The sequence below is a fragment of the Balearica regulorum genome, chromosome 16 (assembly GCF_011004875.1).
Source record: "Balearica regulorum gibbericeps isolate bBalReg1 chromosome 16, bBalReg1.pri, whole genome shotgun sequence".
NCBI lineage: Eukaryota > Metazoa > Chordata > Aves > Gruiformes > Gruidae > Balearica > Balearica regulorum.
This window is the reverse complement of record NC_046199.1, coordinates 17,049,349-17,074,075: the sequence shown is the minus strand read 5'-3', so window position 1 is coordinate 17,074,075 and position 24,727 is coordinate 17,049,349. Positions and strand designations below refer to the sequence as shown.

The 24,727-nt window shown below is 48.6% G+C and overlaps 3 protein-coding genes across 4 annotated transcripts; 2 read left to right on the top strand and 1 right to left on the bottom strand.

Moving 5' to 3' along the window:
* Nucleotides 1–429: 429 nt before the first annotated feature.
* SPATA2 (spermatogenesis associated 2) lies at nucleotides 430–8,903 on the bottom strand. Of its 2 annotated transcripts, none has more exons than XM_075769160.1 (3): nucleotides 7,770–8,022; nucleotides 4,343–4,768; nucleotides 430–2,558 (listed from the first exon to the last, which is right to left on the bottom strand). In XM_075769160.1, the coding sequence occupies exons 2-3, from the start codon at nucleotides 4,658–4,660 to the stop codon at nucleotides 1,305–1,307; spliced, it is 1,572 nt and encodes a 523-aa protein (XP_075625275.1). In that variant the 5' UTR covers nucleotides 4,661–4,768; nucleotides 7,770–8,022; the 3' UTR covers nucleotides 430–1,304. The 2 variants fall into 2 exon arrangements, with proteins under 2 accessions (XP_075625275.1, XP_075625274.1); XM_075769159.1 differs by lacking the exon at nucleotides 7,770–8,022 and adding an exon at nucleotides 8,782–8,903 and having other exon boundaries at nucleotides 1,162–2,558.
* Nucleotides 8,904–9,053: 150 nt separating this feature from the next.
* Nucleotides 9,054–15,826, top strand: RNF114 (ring finger protein 114). Its single transcript, XM_075769161.1, has 6 exons — nucleotides 9,054–9,210; nucleotides 10,408–10,558; nucleotides 11,664–11,770; nucleotides 12,508–12,622; nucleotides 13,540–13,647; nucleotides 13,870–15,826. Exons 1-6 carry the CDS (start codon nucleotides 9,083–9,085, stop codon nucleotides 13,933–13,935), a joined length of 675 nt encoding a protein of 224 aa, XP_075625276.1. The 5' UTR covers nucleotides 9,054–9,082; the 3' UTR covers nucleotides 13,936–15,826.
* A 4,681-nt stretch (nucleotides 15,827–20,507) lies between these two features.
* Nucleotides 20,508–24,236, top strand: SNAI1 (snail family transcriptional repressor 1). The gene is made up of 3 exons (XM_075768650.1): nucleotides 20,508–20,626; nucleotides 21,243–21,746; nucleotides 23,015–24,236. Exons 1-3 carry the CDS (start codon nucleotides 20,548–20,550, stop codon nucleotides 23,194–23,196), a joined length of 765 nt encoding a protein of 254 aa, XP_075624765.1. The 5' UTR covers nucleotides 20,508–20,547; the 3' UTR covers nucleotides 23,197–24,236.
* The last annotated feature ends 491 nt before the right edge of the window (nucleotides 24,237–24,727 follow it).

Sequence of the window (24,727 nt, the reverse complement as noted above, 5' to 3'; positions counted from 1 at the left end):
ATGTGCTACAGTAACACAGATAACTATTATTATCTGATTCACATCCATAACTGATGGGTTTACTTTAACAGGAGTCACAAATGAGCTGATTTTTAACCAGGCCAGTGCTTTACTTGCTGGACTACACTACAGACTTTGCAGTGGATTTGGAAGCAAGCATAACGTTTATACTTACAATTTCCGTAACCACAAAGGAAAAGCGTGCACTGAGAACCAAACTCCTGCAATTCTTAGACAAGGCTCCACTTAGACTAGTGGTAGCCTCATCAGAGGGAAAAAATGTCAGACTAAAAACCAAAAATTGATCAGAGCGAAGAACATCAGCCTGCCACAGTGACTGTAATAAGCTATGAAATACAGTACAAGAAAAAACAAAGTCACCTGCACAAATAACCCAGAGAGACTTCATAGTTATAATGATTTTACCACTTTTAAGAACTCAACATATTAAATATTTATTAAAAATAAACTGTTTCCAAATTACCTATTTACAGTACAAAGAACAGTACTTAATACATGTGCAACAGAAAGTAAAGAAAATTAGTACTCATCTGGAAGGACAACACTCTAGGTGTAATTTAAGTGACATGAATACCGGTTCACCTTTTTAAAATACCATACAGTAAAAACCAGTAGGATGATATTGGCAACACCAGAAAATAAAGCACGTATTGTCCAGATTATATAAGCTTGAGAGAAACAACAGGGACATAAGGGGAGAAGGAAGAAACATAAAGACAAAAGGAAGAGATGCTGTGGTGCTTGCATTTTGGATATCAAGAAATGCAGACACACTCCAAAAAAATAGTCCTTGTTGGCAAATCAAGCCATTCACATATTTCTTGCACATTTTAAAGTCATACTTTATCAAAAACCGGCAGTAGCTTAATCACTCAGAAAATGAGAATCTTAATTTTTAGATTTTATTTTCAAGCCTTGCATGGTTTTATTTGGGCAAGGAGATGACTGCAATGTAATAGAAAGGTGTGATGTCACTTTTCTAAAATGTAACAGCTGCCAAGTTTTAAAGAAAAATGTGCTCTTCTCCCCCATTTAAATTGAAAAGTAATGATCATTTAGGTGTTACCTAAATTATAGCAGCATGAAATCTAATGTATCTGCAGCATCTGTGAAGCCACAAAAATCAAGAACTGGCACCTGATCACTGAACTATTGTTCCAAATATTTGGACATTTCATTTTCGTAAGAGGTCAGTGTATTTTCTTATCAGTGGAGTCAGTACATTAGTTAGGATAGCCCTTCCCCTCCCCCTTTCCTACCCCTCCAAAACAGACTAACCAAGCCTATCTATAAACTACATGGGACAGCTGGGATGATTTATAGTTTAACTGATTGTTAGGCATGAATCTGTGAAGCTCGCTTTTTCTACAGCAGGGATCATAATAGTAAGCATTGAGGCAAGTGTCACAAGAGACTTTTGAACAAAACGTGCAAGTGTTGGCAGCTCCAGATCGGTTACAAAAGCCGCAGCGTGAGGTGCCTGAAGGTTTGGATTTGGAACCAAATTGAGCAGCTCTCTCTTGACTCTGAGTCTGTGATGCATACTGAGATTTCTCCCTTAAAGCAGATGCAGGAGACAAGCCATCATTTGGAAGTGGTTTGATTGAGTAGGTGCTCTGTTTCACTGCTGGATATTCCTGCCTAGAGTTGAAAAGATTGTCACACTTTTGGCAAACAGAAGTGCCACAAGGTACGCCACAGTTTTGGCACTTGAGGGAAGCTGTCTCTTTGGCTAGGTGGGTGCGTTTGTGGTAAACAGGGTTGGCATCATTTTTTAACAGCCATACATCAGGCTTGATAGCTTCTTGTCTTTTAAAATTTAACATACTTCTAGAATCGGGATCAGTATATAAATCTAAGTCCTCTTGAGCAGAAAAATAGGAGCTGTAAGGGACATTTGTTCTTAGCATGCCATTGTGATGAGACGAAGTTGGCAAGAATTCATCTGAACACCCATGTGGGGAGCTTGACATTGTCAGAAGAGAGGGTGACGGACGGATAATTTCATCTTTAATGTCATCTTCTGCATCAACTAAAATTGGTTCTTTCCTGAGACTCAGTGAGCTCATCAAAGGTGGTTTCTTACTTTCCCAATAATTATCATATGTGTCCACTGATTTAGAAGGCTTGCTCACCTTTGGCTTGAAATAATCTTTAGAGGCCCGTTCACTCGCTGATTTCTGGAGTACCATTCGTGCCATGGAAGTGTTTAAGTTTTCTTTGCACTCTGCACGCCGTTTCATGGCTTCTGAGCAGCCTCTAACATCTTCACTGCTATTTTTTCGTTCATTTATGACATCAATCTCTGAATAACCTTTATCCTTCACTTGCAAGTGAACTTCAAGAAGCTGCTCGCATTCCACCTTGGCCAAAAAGAGTTCAAATGACACCATTTTCACTTGAATGGCATCAACCTGCTCTTTGAGCTTATACATTGTTCCCAATTCTTGGACATAGCCCATGTAGTTAAAAATCTGCCTTACATCATCTTCAGTTAGAGCAGACTTCACATAATAAACAAAGGGTCCAGTGTAGGTCTAAGGGGGGGGGAGGGGGAAAATAAAAGGAAAACTAGGTTACAAATTCAGTGGTGGACTAGATGTTCAGATAATTAAGTGACAGATACTATAAAATTAAATAGAATAATAATGACAGTGAGCACATGCAACTCCCGTGGCAAGATGAACTCCATTTCTGCATCTCTCCTGTTCAGCAGATGGAAATTCTCCATGAGGCAAATTCAAACGAGGAGAGTTTTCATTCAAATTGAAGTCCTGATTAACATAATGTCCTCCCTGTTGATTTAAATCACTATGGTATACACCGACATTATCTTTCATGCATACCAGACGTGCTTGCGTTTAAAAGCAAGTCTACCACAAAAGGTAAAAAGGCAGAGATTTCATGTATTGCCCCTGGACAGGGGCTAGCAAGAGATACCAGGAACTCGGAGTTACTGTGGGAGTACCAAAGTCCTCTTCAATTCAGCTTTAAATATACTTGAGGTGTGTGCGTTTTTGTGTACTATTACTATGCAATTTCAAATGTTTGTTTCATTTAATTTTATGTTAGGTCAAGAACTTCCACTAAAAAAGCCCCAAAAACCAAAGAGTTTGTGCGAGTTGAAATATTCTTAGCATCCAGCATACCTGAGGTATGTTCCTAACCCAGTTCAAACTGTTTTTGATTGCAGGCAAGAGTAGCCTGCCCGTTGCATCTTTGTATAGAACAGGTACTGGATCCACAGTGCACAACCAAAGTCAATATCGGCAGTGCATCAAGAGATACCCTCGAAGGATCAGCCAACATTTCAAAGGCCAGAACTTAAGCATAAAGATGAAGAAGATTTATGGAGAGATCTTGAAGAAAGGTAGTTTCCCCTTGTAGAAACTGAGAACTCTCAAATATTCTAATAATGTTCAAATTCTCTGCTAAATAGTGAAATAGTGCCTTTTTAAGAAAAACAAACAAAAATATCAATCACTGGTGCACACAACCTGCAAATGACCTTAGACACCTACACCAGCAGTGGTTTTATCCAGCTTTCAAGTCTCAAAACTATTCTTGTAAGTCACCTGCAGCACTCATTACTGAAATGCTGCAGCAGTTTTGAATAAGCATATAAGAACCCGTAAAAGACAAAATAGAAAAATCAACAGCACAGAACTCACTATCTGACTTCCAGCACCCAAGGTGAGCAATATACAAGCTCCTACTTTTCCCTCTGAGATCCTGACATAGGTGAATAAGTTGAAAACCCACGCAAATCAAAACTTCATTAATTGAGAATTGACAAGCAGATAAAAGATATTTTGGAAACAACTCCTTCTGAGAAGTTCCTTTACCATTATCATATAACTTGTGGGAACCTCAGCAAAGCATCCATTTGAAAGCATGCATTGGTTGTCAGTACTTGTGCTCCATTAAGAGCCGTTGCAAGACAAATTAAACTTTGAGTGAGCTTAAACACAACTTGACTGCTCACCCTAGTGAAAGCATCTCCAAGTAGAAATTAAGACACTGTAGTAGGGTAGGCTGAACAAAAACCTTAAATAAGCTCTTCCTCTATTTTATGGTTACATTATAAATGCAGATAGTACTTGTACTTCTGCTCTTGGGACAGTCTCACCAGCACAAACTTCACTTATCTTACATAGAAACTTTCCTATAGCTTCTGTTTACCAACTGTATGTAGACAAATATATACATCATGCTAATAGGTGGGGGAAAAAAAAGAAGTCTTTAAAGAAATGCATGAAATATGTTAAAAGAAAGAAAAACAAATCACATTCTCATTATGGCCATACATAAAATGTCTTACCTTAATAGTTTTGAACTCCTTTTTCCAGGGGTAAAGAAAGAGATTAATTCCAACTGTCTCGAGCATGCTGAATGCATTATGGAGAGAACGTAAACTTGAGGATTTCACAGATCTCAGTGAGTTTTCAGCCATCTCGTAAAATTTTATCAACCGGAATCTATAAAAGGGATCAATTTTGGGAAGGCAAAGTAAGGCTGCCGCTGCCACTCGCAAATACTCATCATTAATAGGACGCTGCTTGTTGTCAGTGGCATTCAGTTTGCATTCATGGAACTGTACATACTTCCTAAATAAATCGTCTTTATATTTTGTATCCATTGAAATCAGTTTTTATCTCACACTTGGGCAGCTACCTCGTCTCTTTCATGGTTATTCAGCAGTAGGTTGATTATCTGGCATTAAGAATCTTCAGTAACGGCAACTCTTCTGGAATAAAAATTGAAAACAAAGACAAGTCATCACAGTTGCATAAATCCCAGATGGCCACCGCATCTACCTGCTTCACAGGATTCTATAAAATGACGCACGGAGCAACAGCTCCCAGAACAACCTCTTTAAGTTTCTGAAAAAGTGCAAGAGTCTACAGAAATGCTGTTGTCCTTCTTTACACTGCCATTCTCTACTTCTCTTCCAGTTATCTGCCTAAAACAGCACAACAAATCTACATCAAGCAAGGCACTGAGAGCTTGACACAATAAAGCTGGTGTAGGCTCAAGCCCAGACTGAGGGTCCCTTGGCTTAGGGAACCAAGGCAAAAGTAACTCACAGCAAAAAACTGAAAGGAGAAGTACGAGTTTTTAGGGTCTCTTCTCTGTGTTTTATTTTGCCCTTTCAGTTCAAACTTACACAAACATTGTTTTAATCAGTCACTGTTTTGATTTTTTTTTAATATCACTATGCAGGGCAAAAAAAGGGTAAAAAAAAATCCCACGAAGAAGTTTCATTTTGCTCAACCTGGGAAAGCGTCTACCTTCCCCCCTCCCCCTCTACTGGCACAGGACTACCCGTAGACAGAGCAGATTAATTAACTTTGCATTTCTATTTCTAACATTTTCTAGGCTTTTGACTGCCACTCACATTCCACCTGATGGCACACCCAGGCCAACACTCTGCAGCCATCCTACAGAGAACCGACTCCCCTGAATGCTGCAGAGTACAGCCAAAGTTTCAGCTGAATGCCGGCAGCTGCAAAGAAGATTGTAATCTTTTCAGCAAAAAGCTACACCTGCCATTTTTAGCTGCTTTATTAGAACAGAGAAAAATCATTCTGTTTTTACATCATGTACATTCCTGTTTGCAGGGATAGTTGCTTTTATGCATATAGTGATCTACATTTTCACCTCACTGAGCTCACATACTACACAGAAAAGCTAGTGACAAAAGAAGCTTCCTAATGCTACTTACTTTACCAAAATCAAAGTAATTAACAGGCCAATGGACTCCATCTCAACTGCCTGAGGAACTTGTGATCAAAAAGCAAACCCTAGGCTTTGCTTTTTAAATGAAAATGCTCTAGCCCTTACAGACTTCCCAACTGTGAACCAAAGGGAGGGGAGGCGGGGGAAATCAATGCACTGTTTCGGTTATAGTCAGTCTGAAACAGCACTTTAGAAAAGACTTTCCACCCAGTATTAATTGCAGCTGCTAGAATACTGATCAATGCCCCCACACATTTCTGTTAGAATGAAAATCACTGTTAAGAGCAAAATTAACTGAATGAAAGGAGCCAAAACACAAAATACATGGGGGTCGGGGGGGGGGGGGAACACAACAAACCATAAACCAACAACCAAGAGGCCAGGAAAACAACCAAGAGGCCAGGAAAACAAACAAACAAAAAATCAACAGCCTAGCCATTAATATTACTTGATGAAAGGCTGCACTTAATGACAACACCATGTAGGAAAAGTTAACTAGCAGTTCAATTTCTGCTCAAAGGCATACTGCTCTCGGTCTTTCCACAATCAGAAATTGCACTGATGTCAAGAGACAAGCTGTGAATCACAGGAAACATGGAGTTCTAAATTAACATCTGAGCATAAGGGACAGGAGTAAACTCTTCTCTCTCCCCAGATCTTTCCTCCTTAAGTTGTGCAAGATGAAGCCTGTGGTCAAAGACAACAGAATGTCTGTTCCTTAACAAGAGCTCCGTGAGAGAATTTCAGAGAAAGATCTTTCTCTGACACATCAGTAATACACCCCCAGGACAAGGAACGATCTTGTACTGACAAGGAGCTGGATCAAGTATTACAGTTCTTCCACTTTCAGTAACTACTAAAGAACAGCACTTGGTAACATGTATGAGATGTTAGGATTAGGAAATTCCCCAAATGGAAGTCCTTCATCAAGGCCCTACAGACACTCAAAGCCACTGCCAGCTCCGATTTTGACTTGTGGTTTGTACACAAGCCAGAGTTCACACAGCTGAAAGGCTAAACACAACAAACCGAACACACCAGCAAGCCTTCGCAGAGCTGCTCCTCCACACACAGAGATTCCAGAAGCAAAACATCCCCACCCCAAGCAGCCCACCCCATGCCGGGCAGGCTCTGAACAGCTAACAACCCTGGTTACAAGCCTCGATAAAAACGTCAACATGTGAGCAAGCACAGATAAGTATAGCTTTAAGAAACACGCTAGCTGACAGAAGAGACAAGGTAACAAGGCTGTTTGGCTGCAGATCATTGACTGAAAATCTCAAGATTTCATGGCGATGCACGAACAATAATTTCTGATCCACATCTAGTTTCTGCTGGTGATACAAGAAAACGTTTCTATCCATCTCCTGGGTCAAAACCTCAACCGAGGGAACCAACCGCTCTGCCCACCCTGGGCTGCTTGGCAGGGCACAGTCACACAAAAACCTTTACAGCAATAGGGGAGAAACACAGGACAGGTACACACTTCTCCTAACCCGTGGTAAGGAGACCAGAAATACCAGGCTTTCACCAAACATTTGAAGAGAAAATTAGCTCGAATACAAAGGCTATTTAATAGCACAAGAGCACACCACATCGCTGAGGAATTTCAGACCATTAAACACGGGAGAAGGAAACAACACACACATTAACACCCCCTTGAAGCTGTTTCGCTCCTCGGTTCTCACGGAGACACTTGTTGCAGAGACGCCCAGCGTGGGAGAGCGGGACGGGGCCGGCCGGTGCGAGGAGCCGCGGACACGGCCCCGGGATACCGCCTCCGCCTCCCCGGCGTGAGCCGCACTCGCTGACGGCCGAGCCGCGGGCCGGCCCTGCAGGGGCTTCTCCCAGCCTCTCGCCAGCAAAGGGGCGCCGCGCCCGCCGCCCCGCCACAGCCCGCGCCCCCGGCCAACCCGCCGCCCCCTCCCCTCAGCAGCCAGCAGCGCTCCGAGGGCCCGCAGCCCGGGCTGACAGAGCCTCCCACCCCGCGGGCCGGGCCCGTCCCTCACCGCTCCGCGCCGGGCCGCGCCTGCCGCCCGGGACCCGCCGCCGCTCGGCCGGAAGCGCCCAGTGACCCGGATGCGGACCCCTCGGCCCCTCACGCGCTCCCGCGACGTCTCAGCAACCGTCACCCCCCTCGGGAGGGCTGCCGGCTGGCCAGCGGCGGAGCACGCCCGCCCTCACGACTCAGCCTCCCCGCACCGGCCCGGGGGCTGCCGGCGGCCAGCGGGAGGGGGCGGCTGACAGCGGCGCCCCGGAAGTGGATGACGGCGGGCAGCGCACCGCCTTCTGCCGTTGGGAGCACTTCCGCCGCGTGACGCCGGCGGGGCGGGGCGCGAGGGGGCGAGGCGATCGCCTCAGGGCCCGCCCGGCTGAGGGACCGGGGCGGGGGGGGGGACGGACGGGACGCGCGGCCGAGGCTGAGGCCGATCGGGCCGGCGGGGAGACGGGGCGGGCCACGACCGCCAGGGTCAGCCTGGGGTGAGGGCGGGCAGCGCCCGGGGTCCCTCTCGCCCTTCGTCCCTGCGCCGGGCTGATGGGCGGCCCGAATGTCACGCGCGCGGTGCGGCGGTTCCGTTTGAGAGCGTGGAGGTGGCGCGCGCGGGGGGGCGTGGTCGGTGGGCGTGGGGGTGGGGCCAGGCCGGGAGGGCGCAGCGGGGGTCTGGGCCGGGGGGGGGCGTGCGCAGGCGGAGCAACGCGACCGGCAGGCGAAGCAGCGGCGTTAACTTGTGCGGGATGTGTTGATGCGCTATCTGTAACAGGGCTCGACTGTTCAACCGTTGGTCTGTTATAAATAGTCCTTGCGTTGCTTTGGCTTAGGAGTCGCACAGGAGAGCTGGGCTGCTCTTTCCCGCAGAGGCCGGTGGTTATTCCAGAGCCGGAACAAAGGTTTGAAGGTGAAGGAAGGAGGCAGAACCGCCACGTCCTGCAGCGCGGCGGTGCACGGGTCCGGGCGCAGCTAACAACAGAACAGATACACACGGACCGGGCTTAGCCGCCAGCCCGCGGTGGGACGCCCACCCTCTTGCCGCTGGGCTGCTGTTGAAATCGCTCGTTTCCCACGCGCGCTGCAGAGGCGGTGCCGGTCTCCCGCCCGGGGCCGCCCCTCCTCGGCGGGGACCCGCGGCCGCCGACACGCTGCGGCGCCGCCGGGCAGGGACCGGCGCCCCGGGGCGGGGAAGCTTTGGGCCACGCCCCCCGCGTGCCGCGGCCCCAAGCCTGGCCACGCCCCTGGGGCGGTGTCTCGGCGATGGGGCGGTGCTGCGCCTGCGCGCAGGCCGCTCCTCGGTTGGCTGGCGGGGCGGGGCGCGGCGGCGGGAAGATGGCGGTGGCGGGCGGCGGCTCCTCTTCCCGCTCCCCGGAGCGGCGGCACGACCCGCTGTCGCGCTTCACCTGCCCCGTGTGCCTGGAGGTGTACGAGAGCCCGGTGCGCGTGCCCTGCGGACACGTGTGAGCGGCTGCCGGCGGTGCGGTGTGGGGGCCTGAGGCGGCGGCGGTTTGGGGCCCTCTCGGCCCTCGGTGGGAGGGGAGCTGGAGCTGGGCCCCCGGCGCCTTCCTCGGCTGGGAGCCGCGGGGCCTTGGGGAGGCCCTCCCCTTTGGCTCCCTCGGGAGCGGGGCGGCCCCGGCGGGCCGGGATGGGCAAGGCCGCCGCCTGCGTGGCGGGGCTGGATCCCGTTGGGAGCACAAGCGGGTTCCGCAGGCAGCTCCGTTCTTCAGCAGCGACTTGTGGGTGGCCTGGGGCTTCCGTGAAAGGAAAAAAAAATAGTAGAGAAAAAAGCTAATATTGTTTCACTTTTGATTCCTTTCTCTCCTGAAAGATGTGGAAACTGAGGGAGCAGAGCACTGTCAAAAAAGCTAGTAACAGTAATGAACTAGAATCCTACTCCTGTCATGCACCAATTCCAACAGGCTGCTGTTTTATTAGATAGCATTTCTTGAGACTCTGTTGTCACTTAGGGCAGAAGGCATGGAAGGGCTCAGTCAGCCGTGTCCTGGGCTGCATCCCCAGCAGCGTGACCAGCAGGTCGAGGGAGGGGATTCTGCCCCTCTGCTCTGCTCTGGTGAGGCCCCCCTGCAGTTCTGCATCCAGCTCGGGGGGCCCCAGGACAAGAAGGACATGGAGCTGTTGGAGCCAGGCCAGAGGAGGCCACGGAGAAGATCCAAGGGCTGGAGCACCTCTGCTGTGGAGACAGGCTGAGAGAGTTGGGGTGGTTCAGCCTGGAGAAGAGAAGGCTGCGGGGAGACCTTAGAGCCCCTTCCAGTACCCAAAGGGACTACAGGGAAGCTGGAGAGGGGCTGGTGACAAGGGCAGGGAGTGACAGGCCAAGGGGAATGGCCTGAAGCTGCAGGAGGGGAGATGGAGATGGGATGTGAGGCAGAAATCCTTCCCTGTGAGGGTGCTGAGGCCCTGGCACAGGGTGCCCAGAGCAGCTGTGGCTGCCCCTGGATCCCTGGAAGTGTTCAAGGCCAGGTTGGATGGGGCTTTGGGCAGCCTGGGCTAGTGGAGGGTGTCCCTGCCCATGGCAGGGGGATGGAACTAGATAGGCTTTGAGGTCCCTTCTAATCCAAACCGTTCTGTGGTTCTGTATTTATGCTCTGTGTCCAGGAGGGCTGTTCTCACCACCTGCTGTTTTTCTCCCACTCTAGCTTTTGCACTCCATGCCTGCAGGAATGTCTTAAGCCGAAAAAGCCAGTTTGTGGTGTCTGCCGCAGTACCCTGTCGCCTGGTAGCAGAGCTCTGGACTTGGAAAAGCAAATTGAAATGACAGAAACCACTTGCAATGGCTGCAATAAAAAAGTATGAAAGTATTTGGAAATTAAGTGCATGAGGTGTGCCTGCTTGGTCCTACTGCTTAGAGGAAGATAAAGTGCTTGTTCTTCAGCTTTCTGCAGAATCGGGTCAAAATGTTTGTTCTTATAAATGCTAAAGATATTTTATATAGGCAGCACCCAAATATTGACGTTCTTTCCACGGTTTTTTATTGTTACCTCTTCAGGAAGTGAATTTCAAATGAAAGATACTGATTTTAAAATTATAGTAAAATATTGCCTCTGAAGTTGCTTCTGTGAGCATGTCTCTGTGGGAGAAACATTGTAATGAAACAGTGGATGTGGGTTTTAGATAGTGATCTTTTGGGCTCTTAAACAGAAATTTGCTTCTTTTGAAATAGTTATGAGTCAAAGTTTTTGTGTATGGGTGGTGTATTACATAGTGTTTGTTAGTGTCCTGCATGTTGAATACCTGTATAGCATCCTTTCTGTCATTTCCTTTCTCTTTGTAAAATTTGGCTTCTTAGCGTTAATTGAATGTATAAGAAAGTATCGTAGCAGATGGCAAAATAACAAGAAAAGGATAACTAGACATATTAAGGTGAGCCTAACAGTTTGGTTAATTTCACTTTTTATTTCTGGGTAGTGTTTTCATTCTGTCTTCATTGCAGCTGATAGAAAACTGTGGTGCCTTGAATTACAGATTTCCTTATTGTAAATTTGAATTTTCATTAATGAGTTTAAGCAATTACCAATCAATCTACACCAAGATCTGTACTAAAAGCCAAATTATTTTTTTATACACTGTCTCTTCTCCTCAGTGACCAGGTAAACTGGCTTTATATGAAGCATTGTATTTTTTTTATTTTAGTACTACAGTAAAGGTTAAGAAAAGTGAGCTGTCCTGAACAGGGTTGTATTCGTAAAATATTACAGGCAGTGAAGTTACAGGTTAACTAATCTATAATCTCAAAGTTTTCCGCCCCACCATCTGAAGTGTTTGGGTTTGCCTGCTTTAACACTGTCTGCAGAAAGTTGCTTTGTTTTACATGTTTACTGCTTCTGCTTAAAAGTGTAGAAGTAACTGCAAATAGTTTTAAGTTAACCTTGCTATGCAATTATTGCTTGCACAGATGTATCTCTCAAAAATGCGTAGCCATGCAGCTTCTTGTTCAAAGTACCAGAATTACATAATGGAAGGTGTGAAAGCTGTAACTAAAGAACCACTTCACAACACCAGGTAACTAGCTCTTCTCTGGAAATACTTGTCTTTTTTGTCACAAAAACAAGGCTGTTACTGATTAATCATTATAAAAATCTCAGTTTTGATTCTTGTTAAAGAGTTCTTTTATCTTTAAAAAATTTAACTGCGTTATAGGGTTTCATGCAAGCTGTAAAATTTTGGAGTAAAAGCAGACTTCTCTTTGCTCAGTTTGGGTATTAATTGGTTTAATCCTTTCACATTGTTAAAAACTAAGCCTTAATCCTGCATCTGACTGTGCACAGGCAAGCTATTCTGCTTCTACAAGTCTATCTTAAAGATCAGGGCACTCGGTGAAAGTAACTGTTTTTTAAATAAAAACTTTATCTTTCTGTCTATTGATTGTAGTAACTTATAATGAAGGGAAGTTGGAACTGATTGCAGTGCACTCATCTGCATTGTAGCTTACTGTGTGGTGCTCTGTGCATTGAAAAAAAAAAAAAACCCAAGATGGAAAATGGCATATATAACATTTGTAGAAGAGCTCTCATTCTGTGTAAATATGGATGATATTAAAAGTTCCTTAAGCTATAGTTGGGAATTAAAAAGCTGATTCTTAAAATTAGCTTGTCATAATTGCATAGAATAAGACTACTACCTTAAATTATTTGTATTCTTAAGAGCTGGTAAGACAACTTTTGAGTATTAAATCCTAAAGCATTTACTTTTAACTTTCTTATGGTGAAAAATAACCTCTTTTTCTCCTTCCCAACCAGGAACTTCCCAAATCGCTTTACCTTTCCTTGTCCATATTGCAGCGAGAAAAACTTTGATCAAGAAGGACTAGTTGAACACTGCAAAACGTTGCACAGCATGGATGCAAAACAAGTGGTAATAAAAAGTCTTGGTGCAAGAATTGCAATGAAGTCTAGTCTTAAATCCCTTTGAAAAAATGAATTAGAGACTTACTCTTGAAGTTAAGTACATATTTATAATTACTCCTGTTAAAGTCAAATGTCGGTATTCTGTTCATGCAGTTAACTTTTACAGAATTTTAGTGTTGGCTTTTGATACATTTTCAGGAGGTCACTAGTCCCTACTCCTATTTCAGCTAGATCACATCCTCCTTTCATATTTGAAAAGTGGCAGACGTTCAAAGTTAATTAGGCACACTAACAAACATCAAATTAATAAGTATAATTTAAAAAAAAAAGTCAGGCATTTAATTTTCCCTTCTACTTTTTTCAGCAAGAAGATATTATAAACCATTGGGAAAAATGCTTGCAAAAAATAGTGTATCATTCTAGTAATCTTTATCTGCTGATACTCCCTCTCATAAAAGGAATTGCAAAACATGAAACTGAATTTGAAACTTTCATTTTTCTGCAAAAGTTTTTTAGAATTCCAATTATTTAGGAATTATTTAGGAAAAAGTTCCTTTTTTCCCTGGGAGAGAAGTGATCTTTGCAAAGGAGATCTAGGAAACTTTTGTATTGCTGAGAAACAAAGGCTGAAATCTTCTACAGCAAACAGCTGTAGTCAATTCTGATTTTCAGAATGTAGAGAGGAGAGTAAGCCATTCCAGATCAGAGGTCTAAGACTTGAATTAAAATTATTTGGGGTTACCTGAGGCTTTTGTATTAAATGTCCCAGCAAACTACTTTACATTGCTTTGCATATAGAATAGTGATTGTCACGAACCTCAAACTTCAGTCTTCCATGCTTTCTCTGTCTTGCCCTTCCTACTGTAAATATTAAAGCCCTTAACTGTTGGGGCTTAATTGGCTTTTTTTGGGTCTTTCTTGAAGGTTTGCCCAATTTGTGCCTCAATGCCATGGGGAGATCCAAATTACAGGAGTGCTAACTTCATGGAGCACCTTCAAAGACGACATCGCTTTTCGTATGATACTTTTGTGGTATGTGTTTCCTCACCTTTGGAATACAACCCGAGGACTCTTAAAACCCAGCTTTTTAACATAGCCACTACTGTGAAATCTCATCCGTGCAGATGCTATCATGAGAGAAATTGGATTATTGGCAAGTCAAAGGAAGAGACAGCTTTTTTCTGTTCTTATTTGGTGTTGTATTAACCAGCATTGCTGTTGCAGTAAAAGAATTTCTGTACCCTTTGTTCATAGGATTATGATGCTGATGAAGATGATATGATGGCACAGGTTTTGATGCGTTCTTTGCGGGATAAATGAACCAACTAGAAGATTAACTGTAAAACCAAGCTTCCATGAAGGTGAAATGCCCAGCGTCCTCACACTTCTCCCTGTACATCCCAAGATGAACTCAGGCATCCAGAAATACGGAAGACTTTTTAATCCCTATCTCTGTTTCAAATCCTGGTTTGGTATTTCTGTACCACTCAGTCTTTTGTTAACATGGTCTATGCCATTCAACCCTGTCAGCCTAATTTCCTTACTTGCTTCATGCAAAGCTTAATTATAGGTTAGCATGGAGGAGACAAATCTGTTTACCTATGCCTATTTCTTGGTTTCTTTTGCAGTTGTGTTCATTTGACTGTCTAAAAAAAAAAAAAAAAAAAAAAACAAAACAAAAAAACAAACCACCATTCCAAATGGAATGACCTGAACTAGTTAATAAATATACCTTCCCAATCTCATTTACATATCTTAAGTGATAGTAGGAGAGGTGTATTTGTAGCCCTCTTTTCCTTTAGTGAGACCTCTAGGTGCTAACTGTAATTGTCAGATCAGCTCTCACTTAGTGACCTATGATGCCTGTGATTTCATAATGTTTCCCAATGTTAAATTCTTACACGCAACCTCTCAACTATATGGAAAACATATCTTCAGTATGAGTCTTCAAACTACAAACTTCCTTAGCAAATCTTTGCACCTGTGTAAGCAACTAGTTCAAAATAATTTAGTTCTATGCATGATTATTACTTTTTTCCATACTTTGACTGTAATTTCTAGCCTGGAAAATTAACTTTAATGTTGGTCTTAGTTAAAAATGATGCATTTTAACTGTCTTAGCAAATATTAATCATATTTGCTGGCTTTGATTGAATTGGTGTTTTTGAAATTGGTTTTCTAGTGATTTTAAGCCTTATGCTGATAGGGGAATTCAGAAGGTTATTTTCAATACCTCTGCTTTCTATTTCAAGTAAAATTTTCGTATATATTCCTAGTTTTTCCATCTCTCAAGGCAAGCTGGTAGCAAAACTTACTAATAATTCATAGCACTTGCATAGCGCTACCTTTCTGCATTACAGATTTTACCAGGTATTTTGAATGCCTGTTCTTCATTTAATTACTGCTAAAGTAGCTGAAGCTGTACTTAGATTGTTTTCCATACAATATTATATGTATAGTATGCAGGTATAGCTTTCAAAGAAAACGTAAAATACAACCCAGAAAGCAGGATGACAATTCCAGTAGATGGTAAATGGATACTCTATATTCAAGTCTACACTCTTACTATAGAGATTTCTTTTTAGTTTAACTTTCTCATTAACTGCACAGTCACGATGCTGAGATCTTACAGTCTAAGACACCTGACCAGAACTTGTAAATCACAGTAGTGTTGAGATGTCTAGTCTAATTTAAGCATGTTTTAATTGGAGCAGTGGACCTGCACCACCACAGAATTGATTACTAATTAATTTATTTGATCAGTAAACTTAATATCATCACACTCTGCAGCATAGCCTTACCCTTAAAACAATGAAATACACCCCAGCTAAAAGCTCTTGATTAAACTTTGTGTCCAGCCAGATCTCTAACATATTTAAGTTGAACTTGGTTGTTGGGTTTTTTTGTGTTTTTTTTTTTTTAGTGTGTTTTCCCCAACTTGGTCTGGGCTATTAGAGACTTGTCCTTAAGTATCTGCTTGGTGACTGGCAGCTCAGTCTTTGGGGGGTAGAAAAAATAAATCTCAAGATACTGTGTTTGGGGTTGGTTATTTTAATGCTTGATTTGCAAAGAGATTACAAGGTATTAGTGGTTGGATGGGGATTTATGGGTTCTGGCTAGAATGCAGTTTGGTGGTACCCATTGACCAGAATCTAGATTTCTGCTACTATTCTAAGTGCACTTCCATGCAATTCTGATTAAAAATAAATAATTAAGGAGCGGTTAGAAGCTTCCGAGCAATTACTTTGTCATGTTTTTGACTTTTGAAGACAAGTTACAAATAAAGGTAACTTAATTTATAAAATCCTATCTTTGTGTCAACTCTTGTCATTTTTTCCTCATAGTCCATGTGTTTCATTTCAGCATCTCCCTATAAAAACACTTCTTGCCGGCTGTGTAACACTGCAGGGAGCACAACAGACATCTAGAAAAGCAGAGACTTCAACTTTTGGCTTCCATTAAATATTTTGTACCAATTAGTTGTAACTTTATTTATAATCTTTCAAACAGTGGACCATGCAGGTTATGAAAAATAGTTCAGAGCAAGTTCTGCTAGAACTGGCCAGAGTACTGCAGGTGTGGTCTGGTATGTGAAAACTTTAAGCTGTAGAAACAACACACACACACACACACACACACACACCCCCCAAGTTTCTGGTTAAATCAGGAAAGTGTGACTGTCCAGTAGGGCTTTTGTGTTGAAATCTTGACAGCTCCCATAGCTTTAACCTCTGGCTGTTAAGTTTGTGATGTTTACATCCTTGAGTTGTCCTCACTCTAGGTGGCTCCAAATGAGGTGGAGGCTGGCTTGCAGCAATGACGGGTCAGAAATTGCTCGTGTGGGGTGATCGTACCCCAGCTGTCTGTGCAGATCCATCCCTTGACTATACAACTTGTATTTGATTTGCATCCATTTATTACTTGGGAGTTACTTCACAGAAGGTACAGACCAAAAATATCGACTGGCAAATGCACACTAGTGTAACCTTGATTACATTAGTGTATGTGTAAGAAGCGATGTCCTGGCACCTGGCCAGCTTGGTAACAGCAGCGTTCACAGCACTGCTTCATGCTGTGATGAGTGTCCATAGAACTGGTTGGAGATAAACCTAGCCATAGACTTCCACTTCAGCTGCTGAAGAGTGTTGTGTCTCTATGCTGCTGACTTCATCAACAAACACAAACGTGTTCACTCATGCTGTGGTGTGTCTTACTGATATTTGCTGGTTGATGTAAAACAACACTCTTGAGAGGTGTGCGTGCTCTGTGTACAGCCTTGATGCATCTCGTTTGTGTGCAGAAACTCGTGATGAAAAAAGTCTTATTACACAACAAGCTAGTTTGGGCTTCTAAATCCAGTGGAGTGTGACTGCAGAAGAGTGAAGTACTCTGCCAGAGCTGCCCTTACCTCGTCAGCAGCTGATCTTGTAGCCACAGCAAACCCCACGTGCCCATTGTTGGTGATAATGCAATCGGGCCACCTCAGACCTGTGAAATTCCCTGTGTCTGGCACAGGGAGTCAGCCCTGGGAGGATGATTAGCACAGAGGGAGAAGAACAGAATGGGAGGAGGCAGGCTTGTTGTTGAGCTGGTTTTTTAAATGAATCTGTCTCTGGTCAAAGACTGGCCTTAATAGGTCTGATAAATGGTTGTCAGTGTTAACGGCTTCATCTGGAATTACAGCAATAAATCCCCCTGATCTCCTTACACTGGGGGGATGCGATCTGGTAAAGGATCCCATCTATAATAAAGCATTAATGGTATGTTCTGGGTCCGCACGTCACCTGATTGACAAAGGCGCAGCAAATTTGCTTCGAGCCTTTGGCCAGATACTCTGAATGGTCACCGGTAAGACCAGCGTAAGAAGGATTAATGCCTCACGCAATACCAAGGCTATGTTAAGTCACGGAAAAGCAAATGAGGGATGTGCTTACAGTCCTAAAGCTTTTCTTTAGTTTAAATATACTAAAAATGACAATGGGGCATTTGCCTGTTTTGGGGGTGGATTTTTGTTTGTTTTTCTAACACAGAGTTTCACGTCACAGTTGCATTGGTCCCTGCTTTGTTCTTCAAAAGCAACTCAGTTTTCTGGGTAGACTATGTTATTCTCCAGGTCATAACAAATGAGGACTGTTGAAACCACTATGAAAACTTCCTTTTCCTTCCCCACTCCTCCCCCCAATACTCCGCTCTTAGTGAAAATAAGCATCGCCGCTACAGGCTTGTGTCTCTCTTCTAGGTCTTTAAAGCACTGGGCTTTAAAAAAATAGTACAGTGGAGCTTCTGGGAGCTGTTTTAGTTGCGATGAGGTTCCCTTCCATAACCTGAGTGTAGGGGGGATGAACCCACCCTGCCGGCTGCAGCAGCGGGAGCGGTGGCCGGCCCAGTGTGCGCTGACAGCAGAGGGAGGTCTTGCATTTTGGAGAGAGCGGAGCACGCACCTCCCGGCCCTGTGCTCGTCCCTGTCCTCCTCCACAGGGGCCAAGGGCCTGTGGTGGGTTTCAGGGAGCTTCTCTGGTCTTGCCGTGAGGGCGCACACCTCATCGCCGCACCTCATGGCCAGAACTTCCCTTTGCCCCGTCGCAGTCTCCCTTGGCGGCAGGAGCTTTGCTCTGCAGCAGGATATTTGAGATGCTTCACGTAGCCATGGAGCCAAAGAAGGCAAAACCAATAATTTGCAGCAGACTTGCTGCTCTGGAGGTGGTTAGCACGTGCCTGTGAGCTCTTTGGGTCAGTCCATGTGGGTCTGGGACTGGAGCTCTGCCACGGGCTGGTGGCAGGGCTGCTCTGACCACCCTGCAGCTCAGCTGCTGCCAGAGCCCGGTGCCCCAATGCAGGGTGTGACGGCTGAAAAACCACTGCCATTTCCAGCTCGTGAATCATTGCAGAGCTTCCCCTTCCCTCTGGTCTCCTGCTCTCCATCCCATAGTGTTCTGGCTCACAGGCACAGGCAGGTCAGGTCACTTTCTCCCTTGATCTCGATTTTTCTTCCAGCACATGCAAGCTTTTTCCACGCGCGGTGGTTGGAACAGATCTGATTATTAACATTTCAGAAAGAACAGAGGAGCAGTCTTTGCTTCTTGAAAGAAAAACGTGTAGCTGGGTTCCTCGTACAAGTGTCCCCAGTGTAACCACATCCGTGGCAGGTGGAGGAGTGCGGGGGGGCTCTGGTGAGGTGCCCGGGGAGGCACCTGCAGCAGCACCCGGGCTGCTGCCCCCGCACCACAGGGTTCTCCACCTCTGTAAGAAACCTCTGTGATTTGCATCCCCCCAGGCCTTCAGGGGCACATTTTCCCCTGAACTTCAGGCTGATCCAGGGATGAGGTGTGCAGATGAACACCTGCTGAAAGCCACAGGCAATTCTGCAGCAAAGGAGGGACAGATCCAGCTCCAGAGCACGTGGCTGTAGGGGAAGAGTTTGCAAACACATCTTGTCTCCACAGGACTGCGTGTGGCTGGCATGACAAGCTTTCCAAGCTGTTCCTGCCCCGAGGAAAGACTGACAGTGAGCTCAGACCCCTGCACTGCAGCCATGCCAGTGGAAAGCTTTGCTCCCCACTTCTGCATTTCGTGAGGGTTGTGGCTAAACAGTAACTTGTGGTCAGCAGGGGCTGGCGGAGCAGTGTGTGATGGCTGAATCACGAGTGGCCCGGCACCACAGGCCCTTTTTCGAGCAGCAGGGCTGGGCGCTGGCCAGGAGCAAGGAGGCATTCCCAGCAGGTCCCATTCTTCCTCCTCCTGCAGCCAACCGCCGCCAGCAGCTGTCTTGGCCCAGAGCTGAGCACGGCTCCTGCAGCAGGTGGCTGGACCCATGCCCTGAGCCCTTCCAGCAGGGAAATCTCCGTGTGAGCTGGAGGGACAGGGAGAGCTAGAAGCCAGGACTGGGCTTTTTAACTGCCAGGCTGGGAGGACCGGTCTGGCTCTGCTCAGCGCTCCGCCAGCACCTCCTAGCAAGGCCTGAGCACCTTCCTGCGGGCACGTGTCCCCTGGGGATCAGGAAGCCAAAGGGAGCGCGTGCCTCACTGGAGCTGTTTGACCCACGCTGCACTGACCATAGGGAAGGAGTCAGGGGAAGGAAGGAGGGAAGAAAACCAGAGGGCAGCTTGCTAGGGGAGGCTGCGCAGCCTGAAACCTTCCAAGCAGAAGGGAAAAGGGAGTCCAGGGAAGTGCCCCTGACCGCTGCCTGGGGGAGGGACTCAGCAAGGGCCGTGCTGGATCCATCCCACTCCTCTGCAAGTCATTGCCTCTTCTCAGCGGATTAATCACCGGTGGCAAAGTGTGATCCTCCTGCCGGGCTGCGTCCCAGCAGTGCTTCGGGGCAGTGGGGCACACAGAGGCTTGTCCTAACCTGCACAGTCCCCAGTGGTGGGGCAGGGACAAGGGGCCACGCGTGGGAGGTCTGGGGATCACCCTCCCGGCACAGTGCCTTCCTCCAGCCCTGCTGCTGCAGGTCTCCCCGGCTCGGACACAGAGGCCATGGGTCTGTCGCACGGCTCCTCACCCTGCTTCCCTCCGGAGCATCGGCTGCTCCCTGCGAGGAGCACAGCACAGGGAAACACTCCGGAGAGAAGCCAGAAATGGCTCGTCCGTCATCGTCGTCGTCATCATCATCATCAACAACAGCGGCAGCAACGACGGCGGCAGCGGCTTCTGCGCCGGCACCCGGGCAGGCAGCGCGGCCGCCCGCAGGAGCGCAGCCCCGTGGGCAATCCCCCGGCTCGGCTCCACTCCACTCCACTCAACTCCCGGCGGCCGCGGGGCTGACACCTGCCAGGCCCCCGCCCCGCCCGGCCCATTGGCTCCGGGGCCCGGGGGCGGCCCCACACCGCCCTCCCCGCCCCCGCCCCGCCCCGCCCCGGCCCCCCCGGGCCCATATTAGCGGGCGCGGCGGCGCGGCGGTTCCGCAGCGGGCGGCGGCACTGGGGCTGCAAGATGCCGCGGTCCTTTCTGGTGAAGAAGCACTTCTCGGCCAGCAAGAAGCCCAACTACAGCGAGCTGGAGAGCCAGGCCGGTGCGTGGACGGGGCGCGGCGGGACGGGCCACGCACGTGGGGCGCTCTGCGGGGTGGTGGGGAGGCTCCGGTGCGGGTACGGGATCTCCTAATGCTTCCATTCGGGAGCGGGCAGGTGACTGACTGACTTCTTGCAGGGCTGCGGGGCTGTTTTGTGGGGTTTGGGTTTTTTTTTTTTTTTCAATTTCGTGCGTGTCAGGTGGGATGGGGCACGGGATGTGCAGCCGCCCCCGGTACTCCGGCGTGGGCGGAGGCGCCGGGGACTCCCTCTGGCGTGGGCTCGGGCGCGCGGGGAGCTCCCCGTGACAGCGGTGGACAGGGGCGCGGGATCCCCTTTGCCCCATCCCTTAAGCAGGGCAGGGGGGACGTCGAGGCCCCGTGGGGTGGGGTCTCCTTTGCTCCGGGACCCCGCGGGGTGGGCTGGCTTTGCACCTCCAGCTCTGGGGTGGGGCGCGGGGTTTCCGCAGGATGGCCCGGGGTCGGGTCCCGTTGCCCCGGCTGGGCTGGGCACCCCGTTCCCCAGAGTGCGGAGCCCCGCGGGGGTGGGTCGGGGCCCCCCTCGCCCCCGTTCCCACGGGGAGCATCGGGCCCCTGCTGACGCTGCCCCCTCCCGCAGTGCTGGCCGCCCCGCTGCTGTACGAGACGTGCCCACTGCCCGTCATCCCTCCGCCCGAGGTGCTCGGCCCCGGCGCCTACTACCCGCCGCTGGTGTGGGACGCGGGGCTGCTCTCCAGCCTCTTCCCCGGCGGCCCGGGCAGCGAGGCGGCGGGAGGCACGGCCCCCGCCCTGGACCTGACGGTGCTCTCCAGCGAGGAGGATGAAGGCAAGAGCTCGGGCCCCCCCAGCCCAGCCTCGGCCCCCGCCGCCGCCGAGCGCTTCCGCTGTGCCCAGTGTGCCAAGGCTTACTCCACCTTCGCTGGGCTCTCCAAGCACAAGCAATTGCACTGCGATGCCCAGGCCAGGAAATCCTTCAGCTGCAAGTACTGCGAGAAAGAGTACGTGAGCCTGGGGGCTCTCAAGATGCACATCCGGAGCCACACGCTGCCCTGCGTCTGCAAGATGTGCGGCAAGGCCTTCTCCCGGCCCTGGCTGCTGCAGGGCCACATCCGGACGCACACCGGTAATGCCGGCTTTCGCCCCTCTCTCCCTCCCTTATCGCCTCCTGCTTCCCAGCTCCACAGCCCCCAGCGAATCGGTGGGCTGGGTGTTATCTGGGAAGATAAGGGCTTCCCAAACCCCCTTGGCACATCTCTCTGAAATGTCCTTTAAATATCCTCTTGGCTGGAACCGAGCGCGGGGTCAAGGCTTGGCTCATAAATCTGTGCCACTGCTGTTAGGGCTGTGCCTGCCCGCGAGCTAGCCCATCGGCCGTGGTGTCACGGCACATGCTTCAGCTCAATTTCATAAACTGGGGCTATGAGACTGCCAGAGCACTCCCTCCCTGGGCACTGCCATCCCCGAAGCATCCCTCCCCACATCAAGGGCTCCTGGCCAGGCTCCCCAGCCAGGGCAGCACCCCAGACCCGGCTGCCCACCACTGTGGCCTCCAACCTGCTGCCCTGCTTGCAGCGATGAGCTCAGCACCAAGATGCACTGCAGCAAGGCTTGGCGAGGCCAGCGGGCAGGTGCTGGGGGCACGGGGCCGGTCACCCCCCGCACCTGTTGGTGCGGGTCTGGGTGCTGCAGCTGCAGCCCACCCCGCCACCACAGCCGCCCCTACAATGCATCTCCTGAGCATCCTTTGTGGGGCTGTGGGGATAGTGTAATTGTTACTTGGCACTGATTTCACACCCTCTTAACGTACTAAAGATGAGGGCTGAAGGAAGCCGGGAGGACTTAATTGTGCTTTCCAAATTGAGCATACGCATTTGTTTCCTCCAAAAGAGTCTTTCTGGGAGGAATTCGCCCTGGCCAGGCTTTTCAATGCAGGCCGGGCGGGAGAAGGGGGAGCGGCGGGGTTCGGCGGAGGAAATAGCTATACTCACCCTGGCTCTGGCGCCTTTCAGCCGCTGCCTGCTATGATATAATTAACACATAGTGCTTGGCTTTCCTGCCTCTCTGCAAACGGTTCACTTGGCTCCAGGCAGGAGACGAATATTGTGTCTTCGTTTGTATGTGCAACTGCCCTGCTGCTTGCAGATGTTTCCAGAATTAATTTTCCGTGGCTCATAGGAGAGGTTTTTCTGGGAGTAGGAAATTCCCAAGTCCCCGGCTTTCCCCAAAGTGAATGCTGTACATACCTCGCCCGGCTTTCCCTCCAAACAATAACAGCCAGCACTTCTTTTCACTGTGCTCTTCACAAACTTTGGCTAATGAATGGCTCCTTCTTTGATATTCCCCATGTGTTGATGCACTGGTTAATTGGGAGCGTTTCTCTTTGTCCCATAGGTGAAAAGCCCTTTTCCTGTACACACTGCAACCGGGCCTTTGCTGACCGCTCTAATCTCCGAGCCCACCTGCAGACCCATTCAGATGTAAAGAAGTACCAATGCAAAACCTGCTCCCGGACTTTCTCCCGTATGTCGCTGCTCCACAAGCACGAGGAGACGGGCTGCTCCGGCTCTCGCTGAGGACTCCGCTCCCCCAGGCCTCTCACCACGCAAATGCCTATATCATAACTAGTTTCTGTATGAGTTAGTTTCCTCCGTGGCCATTGCAGCGTGCACCGCGCCGGATGCAGCTACTCCGTCCCTCGAGACCCCCACACTCCTCGCTTGGTGCCTCCTGTGCAATGTGAAGGCCTGATCCTTCTTCCATCCTGGCATCTGCGGGTGCAGGATGGGACTCTTTGCAAAGCATGGGTGGCAAAGCAAGTGTGTGAAACTCGGGGTGCAGCCCTGAGCCCCACCTGCTGCTGCTGCAGCCCCTCAGCAGGTGCCCCTGCTTGCTGGAGGCACTTGGCACCTTGCAGGGTTGTACCTGCACCCTGGCCCCACCATCGGTATCAAACATTGTGACCATGTAGCTTGGGGGGGGGGGGGGGGGGGGGTTGGGGTTTTTGTGGGGTTTTTGTTTTTTTTACCGTAACCACTTGGTAACTTTTAAGAGCCAATATTTTTTTAATGAAGGACAAAATGTTAACCCACCCCCTCCCTGCCCTGAGTGTATATACGCCGCCTGTAGAAGGTGTAACTATGCAATAATACAGTATCCCAGTAGTTGTGAAGCAGCTGCTTCTCCCCAGCACAATGACAATTTGCAATGCCTGCGAGATTAACAGTGTCCATAAAAGGCATGGGTAGCCATTTCAAACACCAGCCCTGTTTACAGAGCAGCTATGCACTCAAGCACCTGTTAATATGACTCTTAACAACTGCTTTTTCAAGAGAACTGTGACTAATAGCAGGCACTTGTCAGCCAATACAATGGTGGCCTGTCCCAAGGCTGCCCATCGACAGGTGTGTGCCAAAAGCCCTATTTATGGGTATTGACAGGTGCCTCCTGAAAGCATCTTTCTTTGGACATTGTTTTCATGGAATCGTTACAAAGAGGATGTTTACATTTCAAAGGTACACTGGTATTTATATTTTTGTGCCACAATTTTGTACTGATGAAACTTTATATAATTATATACAGTTTATTGATATTCAATAAAATGGTTAATTTATAATAGGGTTTTGTGGGTGCTTAGGGTGAATATGCAGCAGTGGGTGGGGAGTGCCGGGCCGGGCACTCCAGCTCCCACCCTGTGCTCCTGGCCTCTGCCTGCAGGTGAATGACAAGTGGCACTTTCATGCCAGGGGGTCTGCAGAGCAGTTTGCCCCTCGGGGGAGGAAAAGGCAGGCTGAGTCAGTTCCTGGGGAAGGGGCAGCTGTGTGGTGATGCAGGCTGGGGGGGGGGAGCAGAGGTGCTGGGGTGCAGTGGATCTCCCTGGCTCTGTGAGGGAAAGCGCAAGGGCTTGCCGTGTCCCTCCTAGCTTGCCAGGGCAGGTACTGGGTTCCCCACAGGGCTACTGGAGCACCCGTAGCCTGGCCGTGTCCCTTGGTGCTCCCTGCGGAACAGGTGGTGCCGTAGCAGGGGGGCTGCCCCGCTGGGGTGATGGGGCTGAGCCCTGAGCCTCCCGGGGAAGGCTAAGGCACCGGGTGCCTCGTGAGCTGAGCC